Source organism: Apiospora marii (assembly GCF_038362585.1).
Source record: "Apiospora marii strain CBS 49790 chromosome Unknown utg000013l_segment0_segment0, whole genome shotgun sequence".
In the NCBI taxonomy this organism is placed as follows: domain Eukaryota; kingdom Fungi; phylum Ascomycota; class Sordariomycetes; order Amphisphaeriales; family Apiosporaceae; genus Apiospora; species Apiospora marii.
The window spans coordinates 547,285-563,965 of NW_027117384.1; the positions used below are offsets into that span (position 1 = coordinate 547,285).

Genomic DNA, 16,681 nt, shown 5'->3' on the forward strand with positions numbered 1-16,681 from the left:
ATTCATGTATATACGGAGAGATAGAGAGAGAGAAAAAGGCGCTAGTTAGCTAGTGGGTAGAATAGACTTAAAAGGTGGACCGTTTCTACCTTTAAGGACCGCCTACTTAATTAAGTTTAATACTTAATCTCCCTTTATTACCTATCTTATTTAAGTGGGTCCCCCTATTAAGGCTTATTACTTAATTAAACCTTAAAATCTTATTTTTTCCTACCTTTATTTTATTATTTTATATTAAGTTTATTAATTAATAACTTTATTATTATATATTATATTAAAATTATATTAAAATTTAAATTAATTTAAAATATTATAATATATAAATTAATTTTTAAAGTTTTATTAAATTTTTTTTATTTTAATTAAATTCTTAAAATTAAAATTTATTATTATATAAATATTATTATATTTATATATATAAAAGTATAACGAATAGCTATTAAAGTTTAAAAGAAACTTTATAAATATATTAAATTTATATTAATTAAAATAAGAAAGTATTTAAATATATAAAAGATCCGGTTTTTTAATATAATAATAATATTTTAATTTAATTATAGGATTTAATATAAAAGTATAATAAGTTCATTAAAGTAATATATTTTATTAATAAATTAAATTAATATTTAAATTAATCGTTAAAATAAAGAGTATTTATATAAAATATATAAGAAAGGTTTATAATTTATATATTTAATTTTTTTTTATTAATTTTTAAATTACATTAAATATTTATAATTTAATATTTTTAATTTTTTTTAAAATTATATTAAATATTTACAATTTAATATATTTATATTTTAATTAGATTATATTAGATATTTATAATTTAATATATTTATATTTTATTTTTATATAATTTTTAATAATTATTTTATTTAATTTATTTATTTTATATTAATTATTTATTATTAATTATTTAATATTATTATCGTTATTTTATTTTAAATATATTAATTAATAATAATTATTATTAATAGGTTTGTTATTATAAATAGGGTGTTAACGTTAATCGATAAGTTTAATTATTATTAGGTTTAGGTATGTTTCGAGGTATCGTAGGTCCGTATTATAGGTAGGGTTTTTAATCGTATAGTTGAGTTAGGTTATAATAAAAAGGAAAGTATATTAATTAATTAATTAATAAAATATATTTAAAAAAATAAAACATTTTTATTTTTAAAAATTCTTTTTTAATTAAGTTTAATATTTAACCTTTCTTTATTATTTATTTAATTTAAATAAATTCTTTTATTAAAGTTTATTATTTATAATTTTTATTCCTTTAAATATAAAAATATTATTTAAAATATAATATTCTTTAAAATTAATTAATAAAATTATATATATTAAAATAAAGTTTATTTAATTAATTATATAATATATTAAATAGGATATATATTTTTAATATTATTTTAATTATATTAAAAAAAATTAATTTATATAATATATTTATTAAAAATTTTTTTTTTTATATTAATAAAAATATAATTTCTTTAAAAGGTTTAAATATTATATTGAAAATATTAAAAGTTTTATAAACTTTATAATTAATTAAATTTAAAATTCTAATTATATAATTAATTAAATCCTTTATTTAAATTCTATTTTTTAATAAATTACTTTTAATTAAAAGTATTTTAAAGCTTAAAATTAATAAATTATCTCTTAAGATTATAAGTTATTAAAGGGTTAAATAATATATAATTTATATAAAAGTATAAATAATTAATATTTATTATTTAAAGTAAATAAATTATATTAATTTATATATTATCTAACTTTAAAAACTTTATTATATAAGTTATAAACTTAAATAATCTTATTATTTATTATAGAAATAATGGTTTTTATTAATAAAAGGTTTAAAGAGTTTTTTTATTTTTATTATTAAAATATTTAATTTATTTTTTAATTTAAAGCTTTATTTTTATATTAAATAATATTTTTATATTTAAAGGAATATATTTAAATTATTTAATAATATAATATTAAATTATAAGTTATATATAGTTTATATAAATCTTTATTATCTAGCTATACTAACTATATTAGTTACACTAGCCACACTAGCCACACTAGCCTCTAATAGCTGCAACTTAGAACATAAGTAACTTTACCCCAGCCTCCTTATTTTTAAGGTGTACAATCTTACCTACTCCACATACTACTCGTCACTCGTTGTCCCACGTTTCAATCCATTAACTCTCTCTTTCAAAATCATTACGACACGGTCAATACACAGCACTACACATCTCTAGGCACCGTCGCGCTTTACTCTTATCTCTTCTGTACTGGTTTCGCGTGACGAAGTGGCCGTGTCGCGTTCTGCCGATTAAACCGAAATAAATGCCCGTGACGCGCACCTCCGATCAATTGGGCCGGCTTCCTACTCAACGAACGCCGTCTCCTACTCCTGCCCTGACGCTCGCTCTCGCAGACCGATGCGCGACGTAAGGAGCACGCGGAACAGACATATAGGTCTTCGTTGAAAGGACCGGGATCCGAGGAAGGGGACTACCGCTCCTTTCGGTGGTCTTCCTGCAACCGCAACCGGTATTTGTTTCTGTTTAATCCGCTGGGGCGCGCGGAGATTGCTACTTAGCTGTTATCTTCTACTCAGCATCGCATATCGCCGTTCTGGTTGCAGGCCTCAACTGGTGGTCTGGTAGTCCGGTTGTCATAATAGTAAGTCCTGGCCCTAATAAATGTCTACTGATGTGATGTTTCCGGGAAAGTAGAAGAGGAAGAACCCGCCATGCCTGCCCAAACGGCAGCAACAACCATACCAGCGGCCAGCCCCCCAGCCTTTCATATACCCACAGAGCATACGAACCATTTCATCGCCAGCGGGAAAGCTGTCGTCGAATGGGAAGCGTCTCTAGGTGGGACGCAATATCTTCTCCATCCCGATCCCCGGAATCGACATATTACATTCGAAGCTTGCGTTGAGAAGAACGACACACAATGCCTATCCTTCTTCCGACTCCGTGTTCCTGCCATGCACATGCACCTGCATGCTATCGTCCTGTACATACACATACCCCCCCATCATATATCATCCTTTGAATGGACAGTTGGCTGCGATGCCGCCAACCCTGCCGTTCAGTCAAAACTGGGTGGTGACCTTACCCGTCTCCAATTCCATCTCAAGGAACCTGTCCAGGTTATTGTGCCCGGCCAAGTGCCGCTGAAGCCCAAAAAGCCCGCGACCGCGACTGTGATCAAGGCGCTCGAGTCGCTGACAACAGCTCTGTGTATTACTGTATACCTCGAGCACACGACGCTGTCCAAAGCACGCCTTGGTTCCATTGCCCAAGTCATACAGTCGGGTCTTTCCCGACCAGTTCCTCGATATGGTGACTTGCATAGACTTTACAAGGGTATGGGAGGCAGCATCCTCCCTGCCGTTACAGACCCATATCGCCCTGAGCCCGAGGTTCCTGCATTGGCGCAAGCCGACAGTCCACCGTCGTACGACGAAATTGGCCCCGGACCACCCATGCCTCCGGGGGGGGTCTGGCTGCGTGAAGGAGCCCGATCTGCGGAAGCGGCAGTGCAAACGACGTCGGCAGTGCAGCACCTCTAGCACGCAATCAGACGACAATGTCCTCGTAGCGACGCATACACCGGTGCCGTTGTTGGGGTCCCATGGGAAGGCAGTTTTGCCCTTGGGGGGCTTAGCTGGTGGCGAAGCATTGCCTCCGTGGGCCCAAAGCCTCTTCGCCGAACTTGTTGAACTGAAAGGGGTCATCGCCACGCAGGAAAGAGTGATCCAAGACCTACAGCACAAGCTGGTAAAACTTGAAGGCCAAGCGAAGACGCAAGACAATGAGAGCGCGGTCCTGCAGCGTCGCATGGATGAGACCGACGTGGCCATTGTGGACTTGGATGCCACCGCGACGCAGCAAGGCGAGTCTCTTTGTGAGCTGGAGGACAGTCTTGCCTCTTTACAAGAGGATTGGGACTCACTCGCCGGTCGACGGGCACCCGAACTGGAGCAGGTAAAGGAAGAGCTTCGGGTCGAAGTCATGAACCGCCTCAGGAGCGCGTTGGACTCCCCGTGAGGCTCGTTCTTTTTTTAAACCTATGCATTACTTGCCTGGTCCCTTTCTCCCACATTCGCCAGGCCCTGGCGCCGTTACCCTCGACGCTGATGAGAAGGACGCGCGGGCAGGCACGTGGCAGTTGGGAGGCCTGAGCAAGCAACTGGTCCGGGTTACGGGCTGGAGCGTCGGGAACGGCTGCCCTCCGACTACGTAGTTGGGCACGCCGCCAGCGTACAGTTCTCTGATGAGCTCCAGCTGCGTGTAGTGGCCAACCACGGCCAGGCTAGCCGCTCTTAGACAGGCATATCGAAGACGGGGGGCGGCTGAGGTATGCGAAATGCGTACGAACGAAGGAGCCGGCGGATGAAATATAAGCCAGAGTACCCCCGACGAGGACGCGGCCGCGCATGTCAAGGACGGCGAAGCTCAACGAGGTCAGCGCCTACAGTCGGCACGCGCGTCTCCATTCGAACATGCCCGTGGTAGGCCTTTTCCCCGGCTTTAAGCTTCCAGGATATTATATACACTATACAAGCAGCTTAGCTCCCACGAGTATAAAGATATCGAAGACTTGTCTCGGGACTCTTTGGAGCAGCATGATCAATACACATGGATTGTTAGTAGCCACATCCGCGCAGTGGTGGCATTAGTGACGTGTCTGTTTTGTTGCTGCTGCTGAGAATCACTGCGTAGAGCAGTCGTAATGACCAATTGATATGAACTGCGGCGTAGTGGACATTGGTCTGTAAACTGCTGACTACCTTATAATCGTTGGCTTGGGGAATCAATAGGCATGGGCGAAGTTTGTAAATAGGATGGGTATTCCGAGCATGGATGGATTCCCCTGCTTGATGGCTGGTATTGCAGCCAGCGCACGTGTACATATAGGTACGGTAGGCCGTTGATGGCATTCCACCAAACTTCGGCCCACAAGGCTATCTATGTACGTACCTCCTCCTGCCTCTGCTACCTCCTCCAACCAATCAATTGGTCTCTCCATCTCTCCCGCCTTGCAACATAATCAAGGTGCGTAATTCTTCCACCATGGAAAACGCCGACGAGCCAGATGACTACATGTCTATGGACTTTTCCAGTGTCTCAACTAAACCTGCCGTGGAGACTTCGCTGCAGAGAAAGCAGCGTCTAAGACGTGAGGCTGAAATCAAAGGACGCCCCAAGTCCAAGGCCGAGCTTGCTGCCGACGAGGCGGCTGCCCGGGACCATGCCCTGTCAAAGTCGCTCCTGGACCCCGCCGCGCCTTCCGCCCAGAAGTCCAAGGGCCTGGCCATGATGAAGAAGATGGGCTTCGTCGCTGGCAGCACCCTCGGTGCCCAAGATGGCGCTGCAAGTGCCAACGCGGAACCCATCCGCATCAGCATCAAGGAGGACCGTAGCGGCATCGGCCTGGATGCCGAGCGCAAGCGCAAGGTCGATGAGGCCGCAGAGCAGCGAGGTCTGCCGCCCCAGGGAAAGCGGCCCAAGGTCGATGAGGGCGAGTTTCGGGACCGCGTTCGCAAGGAGCGCGAGGCTGCGCGCACCGAGAGGCAGGTATACGCGGCACAGAAGGTGGCAGAGATGCTGGGCGAGGAGGAGGTCCGAGGCCCATGCCAAACACAACAGCAACAGCATCAAGATCCGCAAAGCCCGCAAAAGTCCAGGTCGCGGGCCCTGTCCACCAGGCGTCTGAAGAGCATCCATGTTTTCTGGAGGGGCTTGGTTCGCCAGCGTGAAGAAGCAGATCGGGACCGCCGCATGCGGCATGATCTGGAACAGAGCCTGTCGTCTCGGCTGCCGACCTACGGAGAGGGGGACGACGAGGACGACGCCGACGCTCGACAAGCCATGGGTAGATCCGACCAGGTCGTAGCCCCCTTTGGGGACCTGGAGGATGAAGATGCTGAGCTGGATGAGTTCAACGCGTTAGAGCCCGAGGCCAGGCTACAACGTCTGGTGGCATACCTACGCGACGATTACCGCTACTGTTTCTGGTGCAAATGCGCCTACCCGGACAAGGAGATGGATGGATGCCCGGGCCTTACAGAGGAAGACCATGATTAAACTGCATTGCCCGTCCCAGCGAGACCTTCATGTTATAGGCGATCTTCCATGCTAGCGAGCTAGGTTGTGGTGCACTCGTGAAGACGTGATTGTGCACTGGCCAGATGCCAACTATGACTAAGTATACATGAGATTTATTTAGACTTGTACACGCCCATCTGGCTGGCTGCTTCCACAAACTGCCCCTCGCCATCCGGCAGCGCCGAGATCTCGGCTTCCAGTTGCAGGTCGAGGAAATTGCCCATCTCCGCCGCCTTCATCTCGCCTGTCATATCGTCGTTCGCCCCCAGCTGTCCTGCGCTCACCAGCTCCCCGTGTCGATGAGCAAGGTAGTTTTCGACTTGCGACACTGCGAGCATGAGCCTCCGTTTTGCCTTGGCTGCACGGGCTGTGGTTTTTGCCACGTCTGTCGTCCCAAGCAAGATTTCAAAAACAAGGGGCCCCGGATCCGCGTAGCCAAACAGTTCGCGCAGTGTTCTGTACGCCACCAGTAGCCCAACCTGGTCGTGAAGTTGTCGGAATGTGTGTAGGATGACTCGGGCCAAAGAATTGTCTATACTCTCGCCATTGAAGGAACGCACATGTGCAACCATCTCGGCAAACAGCGTCCGGCTAGACAATATTTCCGAGCCGAACTGCTCCCGGGGAATACTGCGAAGCCTGTTGACAGACAAGCTTCGCCAAAGCGCCGTGAAAACCCAAGGGTCCGGTTTGATGTCGTACTCTGCCCTCAAGCGCTGCCAACAGCCAGCCACATCCTTGCCGCGTCCACTCCCGAGATAGGAGGACAGTAGCTGATTTACCATGAACGAGTTTGGTGCGATCTCGGCCTGGGCGAAGGCATCCCAGACCTCTTCCACTTTTGCGTACAAACCCCGGGCTTGATAATTCTCTGCAAGCAGGGAGAAGGTCTCCAAAGTGGCACAGGGCCAACCGAGCCCGGCGGCCTGCATTGTAAGGCCTTGCATGGCCCGTCGATGCTGGACGAACTGGAGCCGGGCGTTGATCATGGCCCAGCCGGTATCGTCTGCGTGCTTGTAGTTCTCTGCAGACCCGGACCGTAGCCAAGCGCCTATCAGACCGTTCACTTGGATCGGCCGAAGGACGACCCCCTTGCTCTTCATTAGCAGTAGCACATCGCGTGCGCCACCGTAGTCGCCGTTCCCAATGAGCCGTTTGACCCATTTCCCAACGAAGAAAGGATTGGCAACAGCCAATGGGATCCGGGACCTCCCCCTCAGACGGATGGACCCAGAACTCATCATGTCGACGAAAATCCACAATGCGCGCTCCGTCTGGTTGGCTGCCAAGAAGAGCGATATGATCTGGTCGTAGTCATCAATGCTCATCTTGTCCCCCAACAGCGACGCCAGCCATTCGTAGACGTCGTACGCTTTGTCTGCGCGTTCACTCGAGTGGTCCAGGTGGGCTCGGATGAGGGGGATGAGGAACCGTGGATCACTTTCCTGTGGCGACTCCAGAATGGTGTTGGCGATGCGCTCGGCCCGTTCGACGTCGCCGATCTGGCAGTACATGCGCAAGCCCAGCTGCCAGAACTCGATAAACGTTTTGGGGTTCGTGCCGAGGGTTGCGGCCCATCTCCGGTGATTATCAATGGCCTCTTTCTTCCAGCCTTCTATAAACATGGATTCGACGGCCAGGAGTTGCCTCTCGGGACTCATCGGGACACCTGCCACCTTCATGTCCTTGGTGAGATAGTAGATGCGGGCCATGCGGTTGGTGTTGTCAGGGGTGTCTACGGCAAGCACGTCCCACAAAACTTCCCACGCCCCGCGGGGCACGACATTCCAGTCCTTGGCAAGCGCCGTCCTGGAGTTGGAATAATACATCCAGAGGCGGTTGCGCTCCTTTGGGCCCAGCCCGCCTTTGTTAAGATAGCCTGCGCTCTTCTGCAGCTTCTCGTTGAGGCGCAAGAACGTATTGCGGACTTTGTAGCTTGTGCCAGGGTTGATGAGTATGGATCGAGAAGACGGCGCGTCCGACTGCTGCGCGCGCGTAGGACTCCATCAACTGCATGTCGGCCATGGCATCGTATGCAGTCTCGACGTCTCCCGAGCGTGGATCTTGGCCGGGCGGGCGGGGTGGCGCCTTGAAAGCTCTCTCCTCAAGAACCCTGGCAATGCTGTTTACTTTCTCCAGGCTCTGCTCCATCTCTTGTAGCTGACCGGCGAACTCACCGCCTGGATCCATGAGAGAGCCGGCGAATTCATCCTGGCCTTTCAGACGGCGTAGCTTCCCGCCCTTTGCTTCCTCGAAGTAGTTGACCTTGACCTTGGGTTCGGCTGTCTCGCTTTCCCTGAGGAGGCCAAGACTCCTCAGGGTGCGCAATCGTTCGGCGTCATCGTTAGACCGAGCGGCAAGAGAAGGACGGTCGGTACTGAGGGCCTGGGGTGGCTTCTCGCCGGTGGCTTGGCTTGAGGATTTTCGCAGGCCGAGTGCGACTATTGCGGGAGGGCGCGGCGCCCTTCGAAGGGTCGCAAGGCAAGATTTGCAGACGAAACTTGGACAGCCCAAATCGATCATGGACGATCTCGAAGGCATGGGCGCTGTGGTACAAAGAAAGCGGAAACAATCAGATAGTCATAGTCGGTGGGCGTGGGTAGTTTTGAGAGATGCCCTCTCTCGACATTCGACAAAGTTGGGTACGATAAGATAATGGAGGCCAAAAGGGCTTGATGAATGTTGTACCAATCAATTTAATCGATTGGCTTATACGTTTTTATTTATTTATTATTTTTTTTTTTTTTTGTTTTTTTTCCCCCGGAGGTACCTCGATGACGCCGGGCGCCCTAACATACATCAATGCTGCATGCGATAGGCATGGCGCATGGGGGTTCCTGGGTTCCTTAATGCCCGTTACATTGATGTAATTAGCGAACGGGTCCCAGTAGGTACCTAAGCAATACGTGCAGGTAACAATTAGTGGGTGTACCTGAACCTGGCAGGTCAATTGGTGGTCGGCCATACACACCCAAACAACACACAGCGTTACACACTACATATATATCGATGTACCTACATTACTTACCCAACCTATAACCTACACGCTAATTCACGAGGGTCGTTTATTTAACCTCTCCTCTTCTTACTACCTGTCAGCTAGAACCGTCGTGCCCAACGGTACGACACGTCCGAGTGATTGTGTGACAACCAAACGCACCCATTGAAGGAATCGCGTTGCGCCGGAAACCAGCTCTCAACCTTCTGCGCATCTCATCTCACATCTCACACCCTCCATCCCCCTCTAAACGCCGCCCAACATGGCAGATATCGAGGTGCTGGGCGAAGCACTTGGGGACCAAGAACACAAAGTAGGTACACATGCCATCTCGCCGATGGATCTCCCCAAAGGTTACTAAACCGTAGTCCAGGCTGCCTACATCTTTGACCCTGCAGCGGAGGCCCCCGTGTCAACCAGACCGGCCAAGCGCCGGAGGATCTCCAAGAAGCACGCCGCACAGCCGGAAAAGCACAAGCAGAAACACGCCCACCGGTTTCAACCTCTTCTCAACGGTTTGGAGAGCAAAGAGTTCCTCCAGCTTCGGCAGGATGCCTTCCTGAAGTCCTGGTCTCGCGTCCAAGCCAGGATCGATGTTAGTTTAGCCAACCTCCCCCCCTGTGGCCCTGTTTATGAACTAACCCCTTCAAGGGCGTGCTTCGGGAAACGAACCAGTCGACTCTGGAAGCCGTCACTGCGTTTATTGGAGAATGCACCGCGGAAATGACCGATTCCCGCATTCCGTCGGCCCTCATCATCACAGGAGCTAACATGGCCTCGCAAAGTCTGCTTTTTGAACAGCTCTCCGATAGCCTCCAAACCCGGGCCGGAGCCAAGGTTGTCTTACTACGCTCGGGGGACGCTTCCAATCTCAAGGCAGCTTTGAGAAAGATCATTCTTGAGGTGGTGGCCACCCGCTCAGATGCCGCAGAGGAACAGGACCTCTCCCTCGGGAACGACGTATGTGCCCTTGCCCTTGTGCCTTGCTCGGTGCGCTCATTTCTTGTGTACAGGGCAAAAGATACCTGAATTACGACCTCGAAGCCCTTCGGGGCCATCTCGCCCATCATCCTTCACCACATGTGATAGTGGCTTTTCAGGACAGTGAAGCCTTCGAGACAGGTCTCCTGGCAGACCTGATCACATTGTTCAGGTATGGTTAGACCGATACCACGCTGCGTGGCCCTTGGAACTGACCGATTGCCCAGTTCCTGGCTCGACCGGATCCCCTTCAAGCTTCTGTTCGGTGTAGCAACTTCAGTCGAGCTATTCCAGGCGAGGCTGCTGAAATCAACTTGCCAGCTGCTCTATGGGCGCCAATTCGATGTGGAACAGGCAGACACCATCGTGGAGAAGATCTTTCAAACCGCAGTCGCGCACGTTGATGCGCCTCTCCGCATAGGTCCGGTGTCCCTCCAGATGATCCTGGCCCGGCAACGTGACCAAGCTGCCGGTATACCTGTCTTCGTGAGCTCTCTCAAGGTGAGTTGGCCACCAAGGCCCCCTCCCCTTCTTTTCCTTGCGGCAGCCCTGGTCCTGACCAGTTCTAGTACGCGTACATGTGCCACTTCTACACCAACCCATTCAGCGTACTACTGGCAGACAATGCACAGGAAGTCGCACTTCAAGCAGACCACCTCGAGGTAATCCGGTCCTTGGGCTCGTTCCGTAACCATGTCGAAGCAAGTCTGCATGACAAGGCAATCGGCCATGTGCAATCGCTCCTCGACGACGACGACTATCTCGCCCAGAAAGTCCAAGAGCAGCTTTTGTCCGCGCGCAGCTGGGCTTCCCGCTCCCTGCGAAACCTTCAGATTAGGATGTGTCATCAGGGGCGCACCTCGAAGTTCACCCAACTATACATCGATCTGCTCTCCCAGGGTGTGGGCGAGCCAGATCAGCTGGCCGTCTTTCTGGACGCGATGAGGCGGATGGACCCATCCGAAATGGTGTCGCTCCTCCACCAGATTGTGGCCATCATCAAAGATGGCGACAGCAACATGGGACTGGAAGGGTGTGGAGGCGACAGTGACCCGAGCGTGACACTGCTATCCGAGGTCGCCGCAGAAATCGACACGCTCTGTCAGGAAGCCAAAGAAGCCGGATTTACTGTGCGAAGCGAATACAGCGGACAAAACAAAATCATGCGGACCACGGTCATTGCGCAAAAGGTGCAACTGAGCCACGATGCTGCCACGCTTACCCCACAGGACAAGTCGTATACCAGGCTGGTGGACAAAACTGTTGAACATCTGCAGGCCATTTTGATGTGTGAGCGCGCAGAGGATGTTTGGCTGCATGAAGCCTGGCTCTACGATTTCCAAACCCCGTCTCGGGAGGTATTTATGCCGCGGCCACGGTCGGTCGTCCAGCGAGCATTGCTTCGGCCACATGACTATTTGGCATGCTCTTGCTGCAACTCGTCCAAGGATCAGATCATGTCTACGATCCCTGTGACCGCCATATTGTACCATCTCTACCTCGAGACGGGTTCGCTCATAAACGTCGCAGACCTATGGACAGCCTTCTTTGGCATCGTTGGCGAAGATGAGGGGGATGGTCTGGACGAGCGAACGGCGCTTGTCATGTTCTATCGAGCCATGTCCGAAATGAGGGTCCTGGGCTTTGTAAAGCCTAGCAGAAAGAAGGTGGACCACATTGCTAAGCTTGCGTGGCTCTAACGAGCCAAGATGCGGATGGACAGAGGGTGTGCTGGCCGGCGATAAAGCCCCCTGTAGGCGCACTGGGGGAAAAAGGGTAGGGGGGAGGGGTTCCAGATTCCCCAAAGGCGCGAGGGCCCGGGCATCTTTCTTGTCGTCGAAAACACAGTACGGACAAAGCCTTGCAGACAAACATGTGACCTTTGACTTGTCCAGCCCAACCCAGAGGGACGGCCTGGTCTTTGGTCGGCAATTCCGGCTCCTCATAGAACAAAGCTCGAGAGGCACGCCTGAAGCAAACAGCATAAAGGGGCGTTTGGTCTCACATGTACACCAGGCAGAAAGAAAGTCGAAACAGGCGCAACAAGGCGCTCAACAATGGAAACGGGCTTGTACAAGAAGAAGGTTATGGCCGCCGGGATTTTCGCGTTGGTTCTTCCCCGGTCTTGCCTAAGCCTGCCAAGTATTTCTCGGATCATCAGGAGCTCTCTCTCTCTAGTGCTAATTCCAGTCTTTATATAATACTACCATTCAGCTGCTGAGCGGCTTCGGCGGAACCAGTCGATCCCTTCAACCGGGTGAACAGCACCATTGGATTACTCTACTGCCAGAAGGGGATTAAAACACATATTCTCGCCTTGTTTGACGGATAAAGCGCATTTTATATTTGATTTCTTGACCAATCCCATTCACTATCCTGGTTACTGCCGTCTAGAGGTATCCATCATATTACTTGCCGCATCCGGAAGTCTCAGAACAACCAGAGGACGGCGGGCCAATCACAGTTGTGCAAACAAAGAACAATAAACCACAGCACACAAATACTCACACCAACTCACTCGGAACCACAGGCTGTCGGATTTGGCAGGATATAACAGTAGATCCGGTTCCCGGGACTCCTTCTGAGTCGCTCAGCCAAAGTAAAACAATGCCCTTCGAGCACACGCATCTTCCGCCCTCCCCGTCGTCGTATCCCCCCTCGCCGACGGATATTGCCATGGACAGCGCACAACATTCCAGCCCGATGGACACAGACTTCCCGTCGTCCCCAACGGCGTACTCCCCAGCAGAGAGCCAGTTCTCCACATCGTCGCTGCCGTCCTCCATGTCCTCGTTCGACCTGGAGATGGAGGTTGAGATGGATCTGGACAGCGAAGTGATGCCCATGTCGCCCACCGCGGCATCCAGTGTGGCACCAGCATGCACAGCCCCCCCAGACTCCCCGGCCCCCCTGGCCCAGACGAGCGACTACAGTGGTACGCTTCGGGGGTGCTACAACGCCCCCACCGGCAACGCTGCACCACCGCCGGGGCCGCCGCCTACCCTGACATCACGACGTGCCGCCGAGAACACGGCGTTCCGGGAGAAGGTGCGGCAGATGGCGCTGCCCCTCGCGCCCCTCGTCCAGCTCACGACCGGGGACGTGCATCCCCGATTCCCGGCGACGCTGCTGAACTTCTGGCTTCTCACCGACCACGAGCTCGAGTCGCTGGCGACCTTCTACCACCAGCGCACGCCTTGCGTCTGGACCCGTCACTACCCGTGCCCCGTCGCGTGGAGCCCGTCCATGCCGCTCGAGGAGAAGCGGCGCAAGATTGGCAAATTCATCGGGCTTCGAGGTTGCGAGACACCGGTGAGCAGCAAGTCGGAAGAACAGCTCATGGAGGAAGCCAGGCAAGCCAGGTGGCGAGAGGAAGACGAGATGTGGAGGCGGAAAATGCCCTGGTAGTGTGCGTGCTGGATGGGTGGACTTTGGAGTATAATGACGGGACCACGATTTGACAGATAGACACTTGTTCACTTCCATGCCCTCGCTTTCCCACAGACAATCGCAGGCAGGTGGGATCTATATTCTGATTCGGGCATTAACCTGACTTAATAATAAGACCTTGTTTTCATGCTGGTAATCTAGCAAGGGGCGATGGAAAGCATCCATCGAGTACAAGGTCACCGTTACTGCACCCCTCCCTGAACGCCGAATATGATGCAGAGCGATTTTAGGCCGGCGGTTGCAAATACCCGCCCAAGACATTACGCTTCCATGCCGGGTCTCATTTCTTGCCCTTCTTCTTCTTGCTTGGCGTTGTGACCGGGGTACTCGAGTCGACCAGTACGGCGTCATCGTCACTGCCCACCTTGGCGCTGCCCTTTGGCGGCTCCTCTTCCAACTCCTTCAGGAAGTCGCTCTGAATTGTCTCGCGTCTCTTCTCCCACCACTCCTTTTCAGCAGCCGCCTTGTTCTGGATGTCGTCAATCCGAGACCGTAGTACCGTGTTAGCAGCGATTTCGTTTGCGGATTGGAAGATGGTCTGGCCCCAGCCGGGGGCAAGGGCATTGGCCTGGAAACGGGTCAGTGGGAGGGCGGTGTTTATGCAAGTATATGGGGGAAGCGCAGGGCCCAACAGACCTCCATGACGACATCCTTCAGCTCTTCCTCAATCTCCTTCTCGGCACGTTGGAAGCGTTGGTTCAGGTCCTCGCCGACGCTGCCCCGCTGTAGGAGAGTGTTTAGAGCCTGCTTGGCCTGACGAACTTGGATGATGCGTGCAATATCTTCGACGGCGCGCCTGAGGAGGGCGGCACGGATGACGCCTTCGGGAACCTTGGTCTTGCGGTCCTTGTCGGCGTCGAGCTCCAGCAATGTCGAGTAGACTTCCTTCTGCAGATGTGGGGGGAACCAAGGCGCGAGGTTGGCGGATTCCGCTATGGGAAGGCGAGAGGGGTTAGCATGAGAAAACCAGGGCTCGGGGTATGCCTGAGACGTAACGTACCGGCCTTGCGTTTTCTGTAGATGGTCGAGAAGACATATAAAGAGCTGCCGAGGACGAAGATGTAGCCAAAGGGCAGAGCCAGGCTCCACCAGTCTATGTCGAACATTGTGCCGGGGGTGTGCGTGCTGGCAGGCGTCGCGCAAGGTTGGCCGAACGAGTCGTCTGTTTGTCTACCGAGATCGCAGGAACGGCCGGTTGCGGTGGGGGATGGATATAAACGAACGTGGCAATTGGGGTTGCGTACGCGACGTCGACGTCGATGTCGCGGTCGTGGTCGTGGTCGTGGTGGAAGAGGTGGTTTTTTTTTGTGTGTTTGTGGTCGCTGCTGCTGGGCCCCCCGTCCGAGAAATAAATCAATCGATGCGTGCGAGCTGAGGTGCGATCTTGACACTTTTCAAAAGCCACCTAGCGTTTACCAATACCGCAGCAGCGTTCCTCCAATGCTCACTGGCTGGGCCGCATGCACTGGCTGGCCGCTGAGAGGTAGGTACCTACCGTGCCAGCTCGAGCCAGGCCTGCGCCGCCCCACCGACTTGCCAAAGTACCTCCAGCTAACCTTCAAGAGAGGACCAGAGGCTCTCAGAGGTACCCAGCCGAGGACTGCCGCACATGCCACCAGCTACAGTACCTACCTAAAGTAGGTATTCACCTCAGTAGGGACCCACCCACCCCGTAAGCGCGCTCTCACCGCCTAAATTTTCAAGCATTCTGCCGCTCCCAAAGCAATTCGACGCCGGAGAGACTGAGGCTTGCTTAGACAGCTTCTTCGAGTTCACCCGCGCAAGTTACCTACCAACCGACCTAACCTACGCCGAGCGACAGGCCACCGGCTTCTCATCATTCACCATGTCGGAGAGGAAACCCGAGTTCTTGCGCTTTACAGGCCACAGGCATTTCACTCAACGCCTTGTCTTGTCCACCCTCACCGGCCGTCCTGTCCACATCTCCAAGATCCGATCCTCCTCCCCCACCAATCCGGGCTTGGCCTCACATGAGGTCTCCTTCCTACGACTCCTCGAGGCCGTCACCAACGGCTCCTCCATGCAGATCTCTTACACCGGTACTGCCATAACATACCAGCCCGGCCTGATTACCGGCGCTGCTCCAGGCTTCGGCGCCGGCGAAGGCAACGTAATCGAACACCAGCTTCCTGCAAACTGCACCCGCGGCGTAACCTACTTCCTTGTTCCTCTATGTTTGCTCGCCCCCTTTTCCAAATCCCACATGAACGTGCGCTTCACCGGGCCGGGCGTCATTACCTCAGCTACCGACACTGGCGACCTCTCCATCGATTCCTTTCGAACCGCCATCCTACCTCTCTACGATCTCTTCGGCATCCCGGCCATGCGCATCGAGCTGCGCGTGCTGCAAAGGTCATGCGCAGGCCATAAAGGGATCGGGGGCGCTGGTGTCGTCGAGCTGAGGTTCGCCAGTCAGGTCCGCCTACCCAAGACGCTACATCTCAACCGTAGCCCCGGTAGGATACGGAGAATACGCGGTGTGGCCTATGCGACGGGTGTCTCGGCCAGTAACAACGCCCGCATGATACATTCGGCGAGGGAGGTCTTAAATCCGCTAGTTTCCGACATTCACGTGGCCGCTCAGTATGACCAGGCGCCCTCCACCCAGGGAACAGAGAAAACCGCCGGGAAGAGGAGGATCGGCATAGGCTTCGGCATGAGCTTGGTCGCAGAGTCGAGCGCGGCCGGCGTCTTCTATTCTGCCGACGTCGTGGCTCCTTCCGAGGGTGGCGTGGTGCCAGAAGATATTGGTAAGCGGTGTGCCTACCAACTACTGGAGACAATACAAAAAGGCGGGTGCGCCAGTTTCGCCGCCTCAAGCACCATCCTGACCCTCATGGCCATGGGCTCAGAGGATGTCGGCCGGCTGCGACTAGGAAGGGAAGTTATTGGCACCGAGGAGACCATCGAGCTGGCAAGGGACCTCAAGACCTTTGGCGCAAGCAGTTGGGGCATGAGGAGTGTGGAGGACGATGACACGGGTGACATCATAGTCTCGGTGAAGGGGACAGGTGTGGGCAATGTTGGACGAAAAGTAGCGTAAACAGCTAAATAATATTTATAAACTTTGGCAGGGAGTTGGACGTTGATTTCGATACTATCA

The 16,681-nt window shown here is 50.7% G+C and overlaps 7 protein-coding genes across 7 annotated transcripts; 5 read left to right on the plus strand and 2 right to left on the minus strand.

Annotated features, from left to right (window-relative positions):
* Positions 1–2,758: 2,758 nt before the first annotated feature.
* On the plus strand, positions 2,759–4,067 carry PG985_015312 (uncharacterized protein; the record flags this gene model as incomplete). Its single annotated transcript, XM_066835078.1, has 2 exons — positions 2,759–3,517; positions 3,576–4,067. The coding sequence occupies 2 exons, from the start codon at positions 2,759–2,761 to the stop codon at positions 4,065–4,067; spliced, it is 1,251 nt and encodes a 416-aa protein (XP_066676281.1).
* Positions 4,068–5,093: 1,026 nt separating this feature from the next.
* Positions 5,094–6,107, plus strand: PG985_015313 (uncharacterized protein; the record flags this gene model as incomplete). Its single annotated transcript, XM_066835079.1, has 1 exon — positions 5,094–6,107. One exon carries the CDS (start codon positions 5,094–5,096, stop codon positions 6,105–6,107), a length of 1,014 nt encoding a protein of 337 aa, XP_066676282.1.
* A 134-nt stretch (positions 6,108–6,241) lies between these two features.
* On the minus strand, positions 6,242–8,669 carry PG985_015314 (pentatricopeptide repeat protein; the record flags this gene model as incomplete). Its single annotated transcript, XM_066835080.1, has 2 exons — positions 6,242–8,063; positions 8,131–8,669. The coding sequence occupies 2 exons, from the start codon at positions 8,667–8,669 to the stop codon at positions 6,242–6,244; spliced, it is 2,361 nt and encodes a 786-aa protein (XP_066676283.1).
* Positions 8,670–9,388: 719 nt separating this feature from the next.
* On the plus strand, positions 9,389–11,807 carry PG985_015315 (origin recognition complex subunit; the record flags this gene model as incomplete). The annotated part of the gene is made up of 6 exons (XM_066835081.1): positions 9,389–9,439; positions 9,500–9,721; positions 9,778–10,086; positions 10,140–10,279; positions 10,335–10,608; positions 10,677–11,807. 6 exons carry the CDS (start codon positions 9,389–9,391, stop codon positions 11,805–11,807), a joined length of 2,127 nt encoding a protein of 708 aa, XP_066676284.1.
* Positions 11,808–12,714: 907 nt separating this feature from the next.
* Positions 12,715–13,515, plus strand: PG985_015316 (uncharacterized protein; the record flags this gene model as incomplete). The annotated part of the gene is made up of 1 exon (XM_066835082.1): positions 12,715–13,515. One exon carries the CDS (start codon positions 12,715–12,717, stop codon positions 13,513–13,515), a length of 801 nt encoding a protein of 266 aa, XP_066676285.1.
* A 322-nt stretch (positions 13,516–13,837) lies between these two features.
* Positions 13,838–14,663, minus strand: PG985_015317 (translocation protein sec66; the record flags this gene model as incomplete). Its single annotated transcript, XM_066835083.1, has 3 exons — positions 13,838–14,125; positions 14,194–14,489; positions 14,558–14,663. 3 exons carry the CDS (start codon positions 14,661–14,663, stop codon positions 13,838–13,840), a joined length of 690 nt encoding a protein of 229 aa, XP_066676286.1.
* A 740-nt stretch (positions 14,664–15,403) lies between these two features.
* Positions 15,404–16,621, plus strand: PG985_015318 (18S rRNA biogenesis protein RCL1; the record flags this gene model as incomplete). Its single annotated transcript, XM_066835084.1, has 1 exon — positions 15,404–16,621. The coding sequence occupies one exon, from the start codon at positions 15,404–15,406 to the stop codon at positions 16,619–16,621; it is 1,218 nt and encodes a 405-aa protein (XP_066676287.1).
* Between the last annotated feature and the right edge of the window lie 60 nt (positions 16,622–16,681).